Genomic DNA, 18012 nt, shown 5'->3' on the forward strand with positions numbered 1-18012 from the left:
CTTTGAAGAGAAGTTCAGGAACAGACAGGGCAGATGTGGAGGGTGTGCTAGCCACCTGGAGATCACAGTGAGGTATGCCATGCCCATAAAGCATGTCCAGTCTGTGTTGCATGTACTCACACATGTTTTTGCACATGTAAGTACATGGAAGGCATGTACATGGAAGTGCATGTAGGGCATGTAAATACCTGCTCACACCTGGAAGTATTGTTTAGGGTGGAGCAATGAGTCTGATTCTCCAATTGTTTGCCTCTTATGGAAGTACCCGTTTTGTGATTCTTATCTCCCAATGCAGACAGAATACACCAAGGGCCCAACTACCATCCTCTCCTCCAGTGTCCCCTCCTGCAGATCCCTGTCATCCAGCGAGGATGGCCCCAGTGGCCACTCCAGCCTTTCAGATGGGGAGCTGACCCGGAACATACAGGACAGCATCAAGCACTGTATCCTCTACCTCTCAGAGCAGCTGAGGGTGGAGAAGGCCAGCCGCGATGAGAACACAGTGGGCTACCTCAAACTGGTATCCAAGGCCGACCGGCACCAGGCCCCCCACATCCGGCAAGCCTTTGAGAAGGTGAACCAGCGAACCTCTGCCACCATCGCCCAGATTGAGCGAAGGCTCCGCCAGTGTCATCAGCAGCTGCAGGAGCTAGAGGAGGGCTGCAGGCCCAAGGACTTAGTGCTGGGGACCAAAAGCAGCCTGGACAACAACTGCAAGCAGCCCCGTGAAAAGGTTCTGTGTACAGAGCCCCCCTGGCCAGGTGGAGAAGACTGCTCATCCAGCGACCTGTCCACTGTTATCAGACACGTCCCTCTCCAGGCTCATTTCCCAGCCTGCCAGCAGCAGAGGTCCTTGGAGAGCAAGTGTGGGGCCCAGCCACGAGCCCTGCTGGGGCAGAAGATGAAGGAGGAGCTGAGAGAGGTGAAGATGGTCCACTTGAGCCTGCAGGGGTCCTACCAGAGCCTCAGGGAGCAGTATCTGACTGACCTGCAAGCATTGCTGGAGTCCCTTCAGAAGGAAAAGTCCAGGTGAGGCGGAGCTCCTGGCCACCTGGGCTCTGGGGAGGGCGGGGGTGGTATCAGTGTTCCTCTTGGAGTGGCAGATGATACATGAGTGGAATTGCCTTGTCTGCCCTGACCCCATCAACTGGGCTCATGGCTAAGTTGAGGCATAAGCTCCCACGTGGGTGATATGTTCTAAAAATTACTGCCTTCCAGGGAATGCTTTCTCTCCTCCTCAGCCCCTGGTGCGGTGGGTTGATTTTATTCATCCAAGAGGCTTCCCTGGTGGCTCAGACAGTAAAGAAACGGCCTGCAATATGGGTGACCTGGGTTTGATCCCTGGGTTTGGGAAGATCCCCTGGAGAAGGGCACGGCAAACCACTCCAGTATTCTTGCCTGGGAAATCCCATGGACAGACGACCTGATGGGCTACAGTCCATGGGGTCACAGAGTCCAATACGACTGAGCAACTTGACACTTTCACTTTTACTTTCAAGACCAGACTAGGGTCCACTAATAGGAAAAAAAAGGCAAACTCAATCTCTCAAGGACATCCCCATTTCTACTGAGCCCTTCTTGGGGTGCTAGCCACCCTCATAGGTGCCAAGCTCCCTCCTCTGAGCCCTGCAGTCATCCTCTGTTTGCATAGGGAAATCCTACCTGCACTGACACTGCTGGACCAATCCCTGAAGGGCAGTTAAAGGAGTATGAAGGGGCAACCTGCTGTCAAGTAAGGCAGCCAGTCACAATTCAGGTTTTTTTGGGGGGTGACTTTTTCAAGGTTATTGTAGTTGTTCCATCGCTGTTGCATCCAACTCTTTGCAACTCCATGAACTGCAGCACACCAGGCTTCCCTGTCCTTCAGCATCTCCTGGAGCTTGCTCAAACTCAAGTCCATCTAGTTGGTGACGTCATCCAACCATCTCATCCTCTGTCGTCCCCTTCTCCTCCTGCCTTCAATCTTTCCCAGCATCAGGGTCTTTTCCAATGAGTCAGTTCTTGGCATCAGGTGGCCAAAGTATTGGAGCTTCAGGTTCATCATCAGTCCTTCCAGTGAATATTTAGGACTGATCTCTTTTAGGATGGACTGGTTGGATCTCCTTGCAGTCCAAGGGACTCTCAAGAGTCTTCTCCAGCACCACAGTTCAAAAGCATCAATTCTTCGGTGCTCAGCCTTCTTTATAGTCCTCTTTTCAAGGTTGGATTTATGTAAAGCAAGACCAGAACTCAGGACAGTTGTGCATTTCCTTGTATGTTTCCATACTGCCTAGGCCAATGGGACTGTGGTGCTCTAGAAAGTTCTTAACCCACAGCATATTAGTGTCTGCCAGCTGTACTGGGGAGCAGAGCAAACTACCTCCTCACAAAACTCTGTGGGAATTGTGCAAGGTTGCGCTTCTAAGTCAGCACCTTCCTCATACCAACACCACCACGAGTGAACTGTGAAATAAACTGGCATCGTCTTCAGCCACCAAGATGTTCTGGTCATTGGCTATAGCAGTTAGCCTACCTTGATTAGTATACATTAAAAACAAAAAAGCAGGTCCATAGGACTCAGATTTCTTGAGAGAAATGGTGAATGGGCTGAAGAAGACAACGCAGTCATAGTGACAACAGGGAGCGTGTAGCATTGATCACCTGTACCATTCAGCGCCCACTTTACAGATGGGGAAACAGAGTCTCAGGCACAAGGGCATATGTTCAGCTCAATGAAGTGTCACCCGGTGTCCACAGCTGGGCACTACCCAGGCCCCTGCAATTGTCACGTCTTCTCTGGTATGTCACAGACTGAGGTTTCAAACTGGAGAGTTCTGTGACACTTCTCACAGGTTATATGTATTTGCTTTCAAGAGGGCTATTTTATTTTTCAATTGAGACAAAATTGACAAAACATAAAGTTATTAATTTTATTTTATTTTTTTATCCAAAACATGTTTATGGGGATGGTTTCCCATTCTTCTTGATACAGGTTACTTTTAGTGCTACTTCCGTCTGCAGGAGTAGCCTTCTGTAAGCCTGGCTTTTCCTCCTGTAAGCTGGCGGAAGACAGTAGAGCAGCCAACACACAAAACTACCGTTTGTGCATGGCTAAAGACAGTGATGATTTTATAACACCCTGGGCATTTCACATCCATGAAATAGGAATTGAGGCTCTGCACCAGATGCTTCTTCTTGTGTTTCCTATTGTCTTCTGGAGAGAGATGAGGGAGATCCTTTTAAGAGGCATGTTCTCATAGGGAGGTTGTTACTGCTGGAAAGGCTTAAATTGCTGATTTTAAAGTGTACAATGGCATTCAGTGCATTCACGGTATTGTGCAATGAAAAGTACATCTATCAATAATAGTTCCCCAACGTTTTCATCGGAGAAGGCAATGGCACCCCACTCCAGTACTCTTGCCTGGAAAATCCCAGGGACGGGGGAGCCTGGTGGGCTGCCGTCTATGGGGTCGCACAGAGTTGAACATGACTGAAGCGACTTAGCAGCAGCAGCAGCAGCAGCAGCAGCAGCAACGTTTTCATCACTCTGGAAAGAGACACTGCCACTCCCCATTTGCCTTCCCTCAGCCCCTGGTAACCACCAATCTGTTTTCCATCTCTCTGGATTTGTCTGTTCTGGTACATTTCATGTAAATGGAAGCATATGTTATATCAGACTTTGTGTCTTCTTTCACGTAATGTAATGATTTTGAGATTTATCCACATTGCACACAGGAGTGGCTCATTCCTTCTTGTTCAGCAGTGCTCTGTGATGTGAATGCAGTGCATTGACCCATTCATTTGCTACCAGTTGGGGCTGTGAGGAGTAGAGCTACTGTGAACACTATGCGTGTCTTTTTGTGAACATATGCTTTTGTATGTGAAATTGCCAAATCAACATCTAAAGAAACTTTTCCAGCATGTGCTGTGCTTAGTCGCTCAGTCATGTCCAACTCTTGGCAACCCCATGGACTGTAGCCCTCCAGGCTCCTCTGTCCATGGGATTCTCTAGGCAAGGATACTAGAGTGGGTTGCCATGCCCTCCTCCAGAAGATCTTCCCAACCAGGAATCAACCTTCCCAACCCAGGTCTCCTGCATGATTGTACCATTTTACACTCCCATTAGGAGTCTGTGAGACTTTGAGTTGCTGCACACTCTTGCCAATATTTGGTGGTATGGTCAGTCTTAGAAGTTTCAGGCTCCTAAACTCAGGTGTCACCTAGTGGAAGGGAACTCTAGATGGTGTCACCAAAGTGCAGTTTTTTTTTCAACCTCAAAACTACTGGCATTTTTGACCAGGTGATTCTCTGTTGTAGGAGGCCATGCCATGTGTGGTGGGCTGTTTAGCCGCGTCCCTGTTCTCTCCCCACCAGATGCAGTTGGAGGGCTTTCGTCTGGCCGTCCTAACAAAGTATCTCAAACTTAGTGGCTTCAAACAACAGAGATGGATTCTCTCAGTTCTGGAGGTCAGCACAGTGAAGTCAAAGTCAGCGTGTGGGTAGGGCTGCATCCCTTCTGGAAGGGCAAATCTGTTCCTAGCCTCTCCCAGCTTCCGGGGGCTGCTGGCTTCCTTAGCTTGTGGCCTTGTCACTGCAGTCTTCCAGGCCAGCACCTTCCCCTTCCCTGTGCTCTGTCTTCACATGCCCTTTTCCTCTGTGTGTGACCATTGCTGCTGCCTCCACTTCTAAGGATGTGTGTGATATACCACGTGAGCTTGGAGGAGTTGCTCTGTCTCTACCAGGTTACCCCATCTGGCCCGCTTCATCCTTCCCACCTCAGTCTCTCCATCTCAGACTTCTCTATGTTTCAGGCTGTTAGGTTCTAGCTCAGTTTGTCAAAGCCCATCCTCAGCTATGAACAAGAATATACTTTTCTGCAGCAGCAATGATGTATGAGGCCATTTTTATCAGACAGGGTGGCCTTAACAGCTTTGGAAGAATTTGAGGGGCGTTTTGATTGACCATCATTTTGCCCTCATAAGAGCATTTTGCACGGTGGTGCTTCTACCTCCGTGGCTGTAGGAGCCAGACAGAGAGGAGTCCTTGACCAAGGGAGGGATGTGTCACAAGCTAGGATCTTGCTGTGGCCCCACTGATAAGGGGAGATGGAGGGAACAGCCTTACATGTTAATATTGTCTTATTCAACAGTCTCTGCAAGAATGTGTGTAAGAGTATAGTCATTTGTTCTTAGAAATACATTAATGAAGAATCTGCTTGCTAATTTTGTCTTCATGAAGAACATGTTCATGAATATATACTTGAACCTGGTAGATATCTTGAATGTCCTTGCAGCTCCATCCCATATGTGAATGGAAGGACAGACATGGGGGAATCTGCTTTCAGGGTGGACACCCCACTCTCTCCCCTTCTCTGTGGTGGTAGTCTTAGTCAGGTTGTCAGACCAATCTCTTGTCAACAGGGAACAGGGCAGAGATTGATGGACTATTCCTTGAAATACCATCATGAACTGACTCTTGATGAACTGGCTTCCACAAATGAGTGTCTCAGCTTCTCAGCTGCCTGGGGACCATCTCCACGGCGTGCCAGTCAAGTCCCTGAACAGGACCTAACTGAACTTCTCACTTCCCAGTTCCTATCCCTGCCTCTGCTTCTCTGCAGGACTCCAGGCCCCCGCTGGTATCCAGCATTGTCACCCTGGCTCTGGTCAGGCCTTCCTCAGTTTTCCTTAAAGAGCTGGAAGCTGCCTGGCCTGTGTCTTTCCGGCCCATCCTTGCTGGTGCCCAAATGAGGGACCTCAAAGTGTTTTTTGACATCATGAAATATTCTAAACCCAGGGAAAGCAGAGAATAACTTGGTCAAGGTTATCTGTCCACCCCCAGCTTTCTCAAATCTTAACATATTCAAATTTTATTTAAGAAATAAAAGCTTAAAAGATGAGTTGCTTGAAACTCTCCCCTTCACCTTCCCCCCTTCTGCCCACTTGCTATCCTTGTTAGGCGCTTAGCTTTTCCAGACATATTTTTAGACTTTTGCTACTTAAATATGTGGCTGTAAACAACAGGTAGTGATGTTGTGTGGTTTTTTTTTTGATAGGTCTACTGAGATATTACTTACATGCCATAAAATGTACCATTTTAACCGTATGTTTCAATGAGCTTTAGTAAATTTACTTAGTTGAAATGGCAACCCACTCCAGTGTTCTTGCCTGGAGAATCCCAGGGACGGGGCAGCCTGGTGAGCTGCCGTCTATGGGGTCGCACAGAGTCGGACACAACTGAAGCGACTTAGCAGCAGCAGCAGTGTAACCGTTACCACAATCCAATTTTGGTTTCTGTTTTAATAACAGCTTTATTGAGATATAATTGACATCCCATACAATTCACCCATTTAAACTGTTTTTCTCACATTCACAAAGCCGCGCCATAGTCGCCACTGTCTCAGTCCGGGGCCCTGTCACCCCTCCCAGCAGAAGCTCCATCCCCGCTAGCAGTCACTCCCCATCTCCTCCCTCCCCCAGCCTCCTCTGTCTTTACGGATTGGCTTATGCTGGACATTTCCTACCCATGGAGTCATACAGTTATGTGGAGTTTTGAGACTGTTCCATCCTGATAATCAACAGATGATTTTTAGGGAAGAGCTACTGCACACGAAACACTGGGGTGGGGGTGTGTGTATATATATATATATATATATATATATATATATATATATATGGAATTTAATGGCATACACAGGCAGTTTAGATCTCTATTTCTACTTCTCATATATTGCTATTTTTGTAAAGCCATTACAAAAGAGTAACTATATATATAAAAGATTCATGAATATTGGTGTGTGTGTATGTGTGTGTGGCTGGCTGATGTGCATCTGGGGTGTTCTGAGACCGACCTGGAGGAGGAGTCAGGGTTCGACTGCAGCTTGAGGAGAGAGGAGGAAGGCGTGTTCTGAAGCCACATCTAGTGTGGCTTTGAGCAGGGTTGCTCAGGGCCTGTCACTGTCTTTTGCTCCCAAGACAAGTGCTGCTGGAAGGACAGGTGAATGGGCACCTACAGGGGCACGTGGACGAGATTTACCACCTCAAACAGAACCTGGCCTGCACCAAGGAGAGAATCGTCTACCTGTCCTGTGAGAGAGCCAAGGAGATCTGGGTGAGCAGCCCTGGGGGACCTTTGTGAGAAATGGCTGATAAGGAGGTGGTGATAGGGACCAGGCCAGCAGAAGATGAGGGAGTCTGCTCTGACACCCCCGGAGCCCAGGGAAGGGATCGTGCCTGGCACTGTGCCCTGCAGCGCCTGGTCTTTATGATCACGCTGCCCTCTCCTGGGGCCGGGGCCGGCTTAGCCAATCTGGGAACTTGGGCACAATCTGCGACTCTCTGGCTCCTGGGCAGCAGGGACGCAGGGTCCCAGCTTCATGGTCTTCCTCCTGCAGGAGGTCATGGATACCTTCAAGAATCGCATGGGCAAGCTCAAGGCTCTGCAGCAGGTGACTCAGCTGGGGCTGACAGAACGCCCACAGAGCTGGCCCCAGGACATCCTGTGCCACTTGACGAGCCTGCTGCTGACGCTGGCCACGGTGCTCCTGGTCCTGCTGTCCGGCACTTGTGCCTGCCCCCTGCTGCTGCACTTGCGCCTGCACACATGCACCATGCTCCTGCTCCTTGGGCTCAGCACCCTGGCCTGGCAGAAGTGGCACGCCATCTCTGCCCCAGAGTGGCAGGCCTGGGTCCCCTCCAGGTGGAGATGGTTTGCCAGGGCCTCTCGGCCTCCACCCAAGGGGCCTTAAAGGGCCTGGCTTTGCTAGCTCCTCCCACCTCTCCAGATGGCCACTGCTCAGCTCTGCCTTTCCTGGTTCATCCCTGGCAGCCCGGTGATGCCCACCTGCTTCACACTTCTCTTTCCCACCTGCAGACAGGAGGCTTATAAAAGATGAACATCTCTGGAGTACTGCACCCTTCTCTACCCTGCGTGCCCTCCCGTGACCCAGTGACCCAATGCCCAGAGGCTCGGTTGCCCCCAAATGGCCGTGGCAGCCCCTGTGACATGGTTGTTTTTGGCAAAGAGAAACTACGATTATTTCACAGGGATGGAGAAGCAAGGGTGGGGAGGTGGGGTGGATGGGGGCCAAAGCCCTGGAGGTGGGGACAGGTTCCATTTTCCATTTTCAGGTGAGAGGCAGGCATTTTCATTTTCGGGGCTGGCAGAGACTCATGCAGGTGACACCGAAGAAACAGATGACGCCTCTGTTTTGGAAACACTGGAGAGTTCAGAGCTGTCGTCCACCTTCTTCCCAAAAAGTTGCAAGATGCAGTTTCGAAACTGGCAGGACAGAAAGGGTTATTGAATAGCAGAGCAGGTAGGGCCAGTGTGCTAGGCTAAATGCAACGGAGGGGCCCTGTGAGGATAGCAGTCCTTATGTGTCACCTTGATGGCTTAGGAGGCCTGAAGCTGAAACTCCAATATTTTGGCTACCTGATGAGAAGAACTGACTCATTGGAAAAGACCCTGATGGTGGGAAAGATCGAAGGCAGGAGAAGGGGACGACAGGTGATGAGATGGTTGGATGGCATCACCAACTCAATGGACATGAGTTTGAGTGAAGTCTGGCAGTTGGTGATGGACAGGGAGGCCTGGTGTGTTGCAGTCCATGGGGTCACAAAGAGTAGGACAGGACTGAGCAACTGAACTGAACTGACGGCTTAAACATTCAGAATCTACGAGGAGAATGGAGGAAGGCTCCAGTTACTCCTTGCACAGGTGGATAGTCTATCCCTGACTATTCAGTTATCTGAGTTATCTAATTGACCAGTTGATGGTGACTACTGTGGGCCAAATTGTGTTCCTACAAAGATATGTTCAAGTCCTAATCCTTGGAGCCTGTAACTGTGATCTTATTTGGAAATAAGTCTTTAGAGATGTGATTAAGGTGCATATTATCATGAGGTCATATTGGAGTAGGGTGGGGCCTCATCCAATAACAGATGTCCTCAGGAAAAGAAGGCAATTTGGATTCAGACACAGAAGAACACCATGTGAAGGTAAAGGGCAGAGATCACAGGGACTCATCTCCAACTCGAGGAACACCAGAGGTTATGGGTACCTGTCAGGACCTAGGAGAAAGAACCAACCCTGCCCACACCCCGATCTCAAACCAAGAGAGAATAGATTTCTGTTGTTTGAACACTCCTAGCTTGTGGTACTTTGTTATGACAGCCCCACGAAACATATACAGTGACGAAAGATGATCCCAGCTAAGGAGCCAATGTCTGGGAGAGTCTCAGAGGCATTCTAGTGAAAAGGAAAGTGACTGTTGTCTTGTTTCTGGTCTGTCAACAAGGGGCCAGGTAAGGATTAGGTAGGCAAGAGCCCACCTCATCTCTTCAACCAAGAGTCTTCTGGCATCAGGAAGACTCTGATCTGTGCTGTGCTGTGCTTAGTCGCTCATTTGTGTCCGACTCTTGGCGACCCCGTTGACTGTAGCCCGCCAGGCTCCTCTGTCCATGGGGATTCTCCAGGCCAGAATACTAGAATGGGTTGCCATGAGCCCCTTCAGGGGATCTTCCCAATCCAGAAATCGAACCCAGTTCTCCTGCACTGCAGGCGGATTCTTTACTGTCTGAGCCATCAGGGAAGCCCAAGAATACTGGAGTGGGTAGCCTATCCCTTCTCCAGGGGATCTTCCTGACCCAGGAATTGAACTGGGGTCTCCCACATTGCAGGCAGATTCTTTACCAGCTGAGCTACCAGGGAAGCCCTCTGCTCTTTGCTACTGAACCCCTAATGGGATGTATGCATTTCCCAGATTATATCTCATGACTGAGTTAACAACAATGCTTTGAGAATACAAAGCAGAGGCATTTCCTATATATTTGGGGCCTGTTCTTGACTACCTCCAATATCAAAACTCTAGCAAAAACATAATTGTTGAAGTCAGTAACACCAGAATTGGGCTGAGCAGCAGAACAGACTCAGCTGAAGACCCAGCAGACGAGGCTGAGGGATCCATTGGCCATGCATTCAGCATCTACATACTGAGCACCCACGCTGAACCCATGTGTCTTTGGGGTATCTGCATTGAATCAAAAGAGCAACATTTCATGTCCTTGTGGAGCTCCATTCCAGAAAATTCTCTCTGAATGCAACAGGAAGGGATAACAGTGTGGAAAGGGTGAAAGCAAAGTTTGAAAGCCTGGAGAATCTGGGAATGCAGACAGCGGTAGAAGAGGGAGAGTTCCAGAGGGGAGAGTGGAAAAGCTCAAGAAAAGACAAAGATGGCCTAGGATTCTGCAAGTTAAAGCTAAACCTCAGAAGAGACCCATGGGAAAGACAGGAAATGGGGGCCGAGGGGTGAGCTCTGCTCTTGGTGTGAAGTCCTTGGGACTCCATAGTGGTGTTGGTTATACTCGATAACCTAAACATTACCATGGTGAGATGCGAGGCCCCTGGAAGAGTTGTATTCTGACCTGCAGACCTTTCTGATTATCAAGCCACATCACATCTACTCAACACCTTAGTGGAGTGGACATGATGGATTCAAGGAAGAATAAGGCAAATGGCCCTTCAGAGATGATGGTCACCTGTAATTTTGCAGGAAGTCTGGGAGTCATGGGCAGTTTAGTGCTGAGGCTCAATATGCCAGCTTCTGATGGCTGCCATCTGGCAAGACCACAGCATGTCCTGCCTGGACTGACCCACAAAGTTAAGAAGGCCAAAAGTCAGCACAGGCAAGAAGGGCCTCTGTGTCCTTGTCAGAATTGGGGTTTGAATATGGAAAGATTAAGTTCGCGAGAAGAGTTGTGTCTATGAAATCAAGACGCACATGCCCAGGGTACTTTGTATGCTAGATGCATTCTGGTAATCCTAGGGTGTCTGAGCTCCAGGCTCAGCTAAGGCCAGCCATTGAGATGGGCATGCACACATAGTGCCCTGCAGGAAGTGCCCACTGTCAGGCCCAGAACATAAAAGGATCCAGAGGGACGGCTGTCTGGGGCTGGGTCACTGGTGCCAAGCCTCCCAGGGTTATTTTCCCGGAGGTCATTTTCAGGCTTCCTGCAGACACACTTCCTGGTGGGAGCCATCACTGGGCTCTTCCAGGGTCTATCTGCAGTTTGCTCTGCCAACTGTGTGCCTTACCTGGCGGTTCATGAAGACATAGATAATGGGGTTGTAGATAGTGGCACTTTTGGCAAAGTAGGCTGGCAGGGCAGCCACCAGAGGGTGGAAGGCGTAGCCGGGGTGTGCAGCAGCAAAGCAGGCAAAGAAGGTGTAGGGCCCCCAGCAGAGACAGTAGGCGAAGATCATCACCATCACCATGCGGGTTACCTCCTTCTCCGCCTTCTGGGTGGACTCAGATTCTTTCTGCTGCTTTGCCACCTGGGGGAGATGGAGAATCATCCTGGGGACCGTGAGGGGTATCTCAGGAGATTCCCTGCTGCTGACTTCCCTGGTGGCTCAGATGGTAAAGTGTCTGCCTACAATGCGGGAGACCCAGGTTCGATCCCTGGGTTGGGAAGATCCCCTGGAGAAGGAAATGGCCACCCACTCCAGTACTCCCACCTAAGGGAGTGCTTGGCCTGGCCAGGGCTGGTCTTGTGGGAGCTCTTAGAGGCTTTGAGCGGAACTTGGCTAACACCTGCCATGCACTTGGCTTCGCTTGGTTCCCATCAGGAGGCGGGGAAGGAGCTAATGAGGCTGTTTCCAGCCTCCCCTAGTCCCCTATCAGATTGTGTCCCCCCGCCCCCACCGCCCTGCCCCATGGTCAGGTCTCAAGGGTGATTGATGGCTGGGGTGTGTGTCCTGTAGCCCGGATTCCACAGCTCATGACTCGCCCGGCCCAAGTTGTGTGTGGCTACCCGTGGAGGTCAGCTAGGTTGCTTCTGACCCCTGACTGCCAATGGGGGGTGGAGGTGGGCAGCGAAAAGGGGGAGCAAATCACAGGCTGAAGGCAGGGGGAGGGGAGCTTATCTCAGCCGTGATGGCCTCCCCTCCACAAAGAGCCGCGACAGCCTGTGCTGAGCCGATTGTGGGCACAAGCTGCTTTGTAGAGGAAAGTCACCACCCCAGAGGCCTCGGACTCTGCGTGCCAGGCCCCGGAGGCACCTTCAGGCCAAGCTGATTGACAAAGACGCGACTTCTGTGTGGTGTTTCGGGCAACTCGGGGGAGTGCAGAGTTCTCAGAAGCCCTTCTCCTGCCTTGCTCTGATTTCCTGCACCCCTGTGGCAGGGGAGGGGACCAGCTTCTCAGGGAGGAGGGTGTGAATGCACCCCTTGGACAGCCCCCTGAAGGGAGCCCTTGGGTGGCAGCCTTTTGAAAACACCCCTTGCTTTGCAGGTTTTACTTTGGGATCTGGCTGTCTGTGGCTAGCTTTCCTCCCCACCCCCCTCCCCGGGGTCAGCTCTGGGTCCCTCCACGAAGAGAGGGGGGTCATCCCTGCCCACCCTGTACAGGCAGGGCCAAGGGAGCCTCACGTCTGGTTTGGAGGCAAGAGAGCAGACTGTGCGGTCCTCTGTGGCTCCCCTCTGCCTGCATGATCCAGCAGGCAGGAGGGAAGCCAGGAGGGTGAGGCGCTCACCGCTCGGATGGCCAGCCACACTTGCAGGTAGCAGAGGATGATGACGCTGAGTGGGATGAAGCAACACGTGATCATGAGAACGATCATGTACGACTGCACCCCTGGGTAGGAGCTGCCGCTGAACACATCGGGGCCACATGAAGTCTTCAGGCCGTGGGGCCAGTACCTGCAGAAAAGGGCCAGAAGCCCGTGCTGAAATGGGCAGGGACCAGGATCTCCACCCTGGCACCCCAATGACTTGATTGAGGGTTGTTGGGCTTTTTTTTTATTATTATTGTGGTGAAATTCACATTACCCAAATTGACTTTTTTTGCAGTGAACAGTTCAGGGCCATCTAGGACATACACGGTATGGGGCAACTGCCGCCTGTCTGCTTCCAGGACATTTTCATCACCACCCCTCAAAGGAGGGCCTTTGGTAGGATTTCTGTAAATCCTTCTCCATCTCTGATCTCATTTTCCCCTCTTTTTTTTTTTTTTTTTGGTGGTAAAACACACATAGGTGGCTCAGACGGTAAAGCATTTGCCCTCAATGCGGGAGACCCAGGTTCAGGAAGGGTCAGGAAGACCCTGGGTCAGGAAGATCCCCTGTAGAAGGAAATGGCAACCCACTCCAGTACTCTTGCCTAGAAAATTCCATGGATGGAGGCACCTGGTGTGCTACAGTCCATGGGGTCACAAAGAGTCGGACACGACTGAGTGACTTTACTTTCTTTTGTTCTTTACACATAATTAGGAGGTTTGGTGCATTCACGATGTTGTGCATCCATCACCAATCTGGTTCTACAACATTTTCATCATTCCCATCACATTCTCTTTTTACAAAGGGGAGGTGGGGCACCCTCTTGCCTTAAGAACAGCTGTGAGCCCCTGAGGATTACATGAACATGTGTTCAACAATCCCAGCTATTGCGGGCATGGGGGTATGAGGAGGGTGACAGACAGAGCCTCGCCTCCATGACGATGGAAGCTTCCCGAAGAAAGAACTTGTTCACCAGCTTGCACCAGAAGACAGAAATGCAGCAGCCTTGTCCCATCCTGCCCACTCAAATATCAGAGCCGCTTCCTTGGAAATTCGGGTCTTTTCCCAAAGAATCCACCTGATGAGGACACTGGTGAGCTGCGACCCAAGGAGCCTCTGCAAAGGGGGCCCCTTAGCAGGTGCAAGAAAGAGGCCTGGGACAGAATGGGTAAGACTCTGTGTGCCCAGTGATCCAGTGTGCCCATGGCCTGAGCCTGCAGTGTTCCTCTCTGAGCTCTCATGAGCTGCTCCTGTCTGGGAGAAACAGACCTTTGCTGAGGCTTGGAGGGCCTGTGCCCACGTGGCAGCCAGGCAGAGTCATACAGCTGCAGACCTGGCCTGCTTGAAGGGCCCTCAGGAGGAGTCAGGTCTACTTCCACTTCACTCCTGGGGCCACAGAGGCCCAGAGACAGATAGTGATTTGCCCCAAGGTCTCAAAGTGAATGACGAGTTTGACCCTCCTTGCCCTGTTCTACACACATTGTCTTCCTGGCACCCCCGCCTCCTCACCTACTCCAACCAAAGATGGGCGGAGCCGTCCACACAGCAGCCCAGATCCAGGAGAAGGCGATGCCTGTGATGGCCAACTTGGCATCAAATCTGACGTTGCCAAAGGGCTTGCAGACCACCATCCACCTCTCCCAGGAGATGATGGCCAAGGACCAGAGACCGGTGATCCCTTTGGGGCAGAGCAGACATAGGAGGGCTTTGAGTCAACACTTCACAAGATCAAGAGGGAGAACGCCCCCACGCCCCCCCCCCCACCTACCTGCAAAACCTGATTCTCCAAAAAGTGTTTTCGGGTGCATGGAGCAGGTCTCTTGGTCAGTTTCTTTCTCTAACACCTGTGTCCCCTGTTCCTTCCCTGATGTGCATGCAGCCGCCTCCCTTTGCCCGCTCTGGTTCAGCCTCATGGCCCACCTCGCTTCTCATCTCTCTTTTATCTGGCCACCAGCCTTTCTCGTGATACTGTCAATGCAAGTCCTGATGGCCACGTACACCCCTGAGGCCACACTGAGGTGCCACTGTCCCAGCCAAGGCCAGGAAACAGGATGTGTCTGGTGACTGGCACACTCCAGCCGTGGGCATGCCTGCCCTCAGCCCAGGCCTCTCAGCACGGCCTACCTGGCAGCAATCTGTGTGTGGAATTCAGGGCTCCATGAGCTGGGATGGGGCAACAATGTGTTCATTTCCACCAACGTCTGCTGGACACTTGGCCTCCCTTACTCCCAACACGAGTGCAGTAGCGTTAGCAGCACCTGTGGCTTGTCACTTTACAGAGGTGCTAGGCATTTGCCAAGACAACTATATTCATTACCACGTTGACCTTTCAGGGGCTCTCCAGCCAGATACAGTTGATACTTTCATGGAGTGGTGTCCTGAATACTTCTACAAACTACTTTTAATATGAACACTTTGAATGAGGGACTGTGTCATTAAGTCATGTTTCATACTTCAATAACCGTATTTCAGTATCATTGGCTTCCTTGGGACTCTATGGCCCCCCAAACTGGTGACCTGAGAGCAGACCTTGAGCAGTTACAGAGGTGGGATGGACGGGATGGAGGAGCCACTCGGGGGCCCTGGCACGAGCTACCCATGGTGTCCACAGGGTTTGAACTTGGTTAGGTCAGTGAGCAGAGGTGACACCGCCAGTGGCTCAGGTCACTGACCAGGTCCCCTCTCACCTGCCCCGCTAATCCTATTGTCTTTCTATGGCTCATCTCTTGAGAATCCAAATTGGAGATCACTGTAGGGCAGTGAGACAAACCCAACATAGATGTGGGTGCCAAGGACCCAGGCATGTGAGCAGGTGGCCATGGGACTTAAAACTGGGGGGAGGCAGCTGCGAGCCTTTGCTGCTTTGATGGCTGGAGGCCTGGAGACAGGGTGCACGTGCTGAGCACTGGGGCCCTTGGACTCCTTGTCATCTTCGGTGGATGCCAAGCTGCAACCCTGCAGCCCTTGCTTCTCTCCTGGGGGTGTGTGCCCCCGAGGGGTCCATGTCCTCTTCTTCATAGGCCCCTGGCAAGCAGACCTGGCCTCCCAGCATGCCCCAGCCTTGCCTAGTGCTCAGCATGTGGTGGATGCCAGCCAGCCCTGGTTTCCTCACATCCTCCCAGCTATTGGCGAGCCTCCTCTCGGTCTCCCCCTCCGATCCCCTCATCCCCATCTCAGCCTGCCATCCTGGGCCTCCTCCGTCCCTTGTCTGCCCACCCAGCCTCCGGCCACCCAACCAGCCTAGCTGTTGGCACCCCACCCTCCTCGCCCACTTGGCGTGAGTGCCCTCGCGTCCTTCTGACCCAACATCCAGCTCCCTCACGGCCTCCTCCAGGTCCCGGTCCTCTAAGGACTGACGGCACCATATTCTCACTATCCAGATGCCCGACAGCACAGAGCAACGAACACGGGGGCTTGGCAGCCAATGGAGATCTCAGCAGAGCCACGAGCCATGTAGAAGTGAGCGATTGGGCTGGGGAAAGGGACATAGGATCTAGTTTCAATATCTCAGGAGCTCTCCTGGGAATTGCTTCCTTGCCAGGGAAAAACTGACACAGGTGAGCTGAAAGGGCACGTGTCCCAGATTTGAGTGGGAGTCTCGTTTGGGGTGCCCAGAGGCCTCCTGTGCCACCCTGTTCTGGGATTATGTGGATCTGTCTGTCTCCGCCCATGCCAGCTATATGGTCTCAAACTGAATGTCACCAGGTCAGGTCTATTTCAGAGCAGACACCTCTAATGGTCCCAGCCCAACTTCCCCAGCAGGTCCATCCCCCTTCAAAGATGTGCTGAGCCTGCGTCCCACAGCTGCCTCTGGTGATTTTGCCCACATGACGGTCTCCGTTACGTGCAGCAGGCTGGGTCTCCCCCAAACCCAGGCCCCCAGGTGACTTACCACACAAGGAGACAGTGTAGCCCTCCACAACACACAAGGGGTGGCCCAGCACAAAGTAGCCATACATCTGGTTCACAACGCTGATGGTGCTGGCGATGATGGTCTCTGCCAGGTCAGCAATGGCCAAGTTGACCAGGATCCAGTTGAGAGGGTGGCGGAGCTTCTTGAACCTCATGGTGGCTGCCAGCACGAGCCCATTAGTGAAGACAGACGCGATGACCACGAAGACCATCCAGGCGCTGGTGAGGTGGTACACCCATCTGGGAGCGATGTGGTAATTGGGGCCTTCAAAGGGATCTTGAGGCAGGAGGTACAGAGTGAGCAGAGGACTCGGGCAGCTGCTTCATCACCTGTACGGCCACACCTGCCCTCGCCTTTGCAACTGGTCTTTCCCCTTAGCTTTGTTCATCTGCAGGCAACCTTCCCTCAATTCTGTCTCTCAGACCCAAGGCCACGACCTGCTGGAAACACCTGCATGGGCATCCTTGAACTTAACAAAGCATCATCCATGCCAGGTATTGCTCCCTGGTCTGAGTTGCCCACCCACTCCTGGAGTGTGGTTGGCTGGCTCCTGCTCCGCTGAAAGCCCCTTGGCACCCTGGTGCTGTTGCCTGTGTGCCCTGCACATCATTCTGTCATCAGATCTTTGCTCATGGTCTCCCTCATACCCGGGTCCTCAGCTGGTTCATACCATCCAGTCTGGCTCTGTGCCCTTACCTTCCAGGACCCTTTCCAGATTCCCCAGCTGAGATTTAACTCCATATCGGAGCTGTGCATGTGCGTGTCCTGTCTTCCTCACTGGACTGTGTCTCATGCATGTACAGTTAGTACCCCAAGAATGAATGATTGAAGGCCTTTGCTATGGATTGGATTGTGTCCCTTCCAAAAAAAGGCATGTGGGAATCATAACCCCCACTCCCTCAGAATGTGACCTTATTTAGAGAAAGGGTTTGTACAGAGATGATCAAGTTTTGATGACGTTGCTAGGCTGGGCCTAGTCCAATAGGACTTGTGTCCTTACAAAAATGCAAAATTTGGACACAGATGCATTCAGGAGAAGATGGCCGTGTGAAAATGAAAGTAAGGATCGGGGTGGTGTTTCAATAGCCAAGGGATACCATGGATTACCAGAGATTATTATAACCTGGGGGAGGGATACCGTGGATTACCAGAGACTACTATAACCCAGGGAAGGGATACCACGGATCGCTGGAGACTACCATAAACTGGGGGAGGGATACTACGGATTACCAGAGACTACCATAACCCTGGTGGTGTTCCCTGGTGGCTGGTTTGGGGGATTAGCCACCTGGATGGGTGAGGAAAATCTGATGGTTATCAGCTCTGACCTCTGCTGTAGAAGGGATAGGCTACCCACGCCAGTGTTCTTGGGCTTCCCTGGTGGCTCAGCTGGTAAAGAATATGCCTGCAATGCAGGAGACCTGGGTTCGATCCCTGGGTTGGGAAGATCCCCTGGAGAAGGAAATGGCAGTCCACTGTGGTACTCTTGCCTGGAAAATCCCATGGATGGAGAAGCCTGGTAGCCACCGTCCATGGAGTTGCAAAGAGTCAAACATGACTGAGCGA

General features: G+C 51.8%; 2 protein-coding genes and 1 pseudogene across 2 annotated transcripts; 1 reads left to right on the forward strand and 2 right to left on the reverse strand.

Annotated features, from left to right (window-relative positions):
• Window positions 1-289: 289 nt before the first annotated feature.
• On the forward strand, window positions 290-7892 carry TEX28 (testis expressed 28). The gene is made up of 3 exons (XM_086389513.1): window positions 290-1029; window positions 6954-7089; window positions 7373-7892. The coding sequence occupies exons 1-3, from the start codon at window positions 290-292 to the stop codon at window positions 7724-7726; spliced, it is 1230 nt and encodes a 409-aa protein (XP_086245639.1). The 3' UTR covers window positions 7727-7892.
• Window positions 2985-6419, reverse strand: LOC147341037 (small ribosomal subunit protein eS27 pseudogene; annotated as a pseudogene).
• A 256-nt stretch (window positions 7893-8148) lies between the features above and the next one.
• On the reverse strand, window positions 8149-17241 carry LOC147341038 (medium-wave-sensitive opsin 1). The gene is made up of 6 exons (XM_086389514.1): window positions 17143-17241; window positions 16426-16722; window positions 14043-14211; window positions 12513-12678; window positions 11074-11313; window positions 8149-8259 (listed from the first exon to the last, which is right to left on the reverse strand). Exons 1-6 carry the CDS (start codon window positions 17237-17239, stop codon window positions 8149-8151), a joined length of 1080 nt encoding a protein of 359 aa, XP_086245640.1. The 5' UTR covers window positions 17240-17241.
• Between the last annotated feature and the right edge of the window lie 771 nt (window positions 17242-18012).

This window comes from Bos grunniens, chromosome X (genome assembly GCF_055505025.1).
Source record: "Bos grunniens cultivar Pamir isolate PY7600 chromosome X, Bosgru_T2T1.0, whole genome shotgun sequence".
NCBI lineage: Eukaryota > Metazoa > Chordata > Mammalia > Artiodactyla > Bovidae > Bos > Bos grunniens.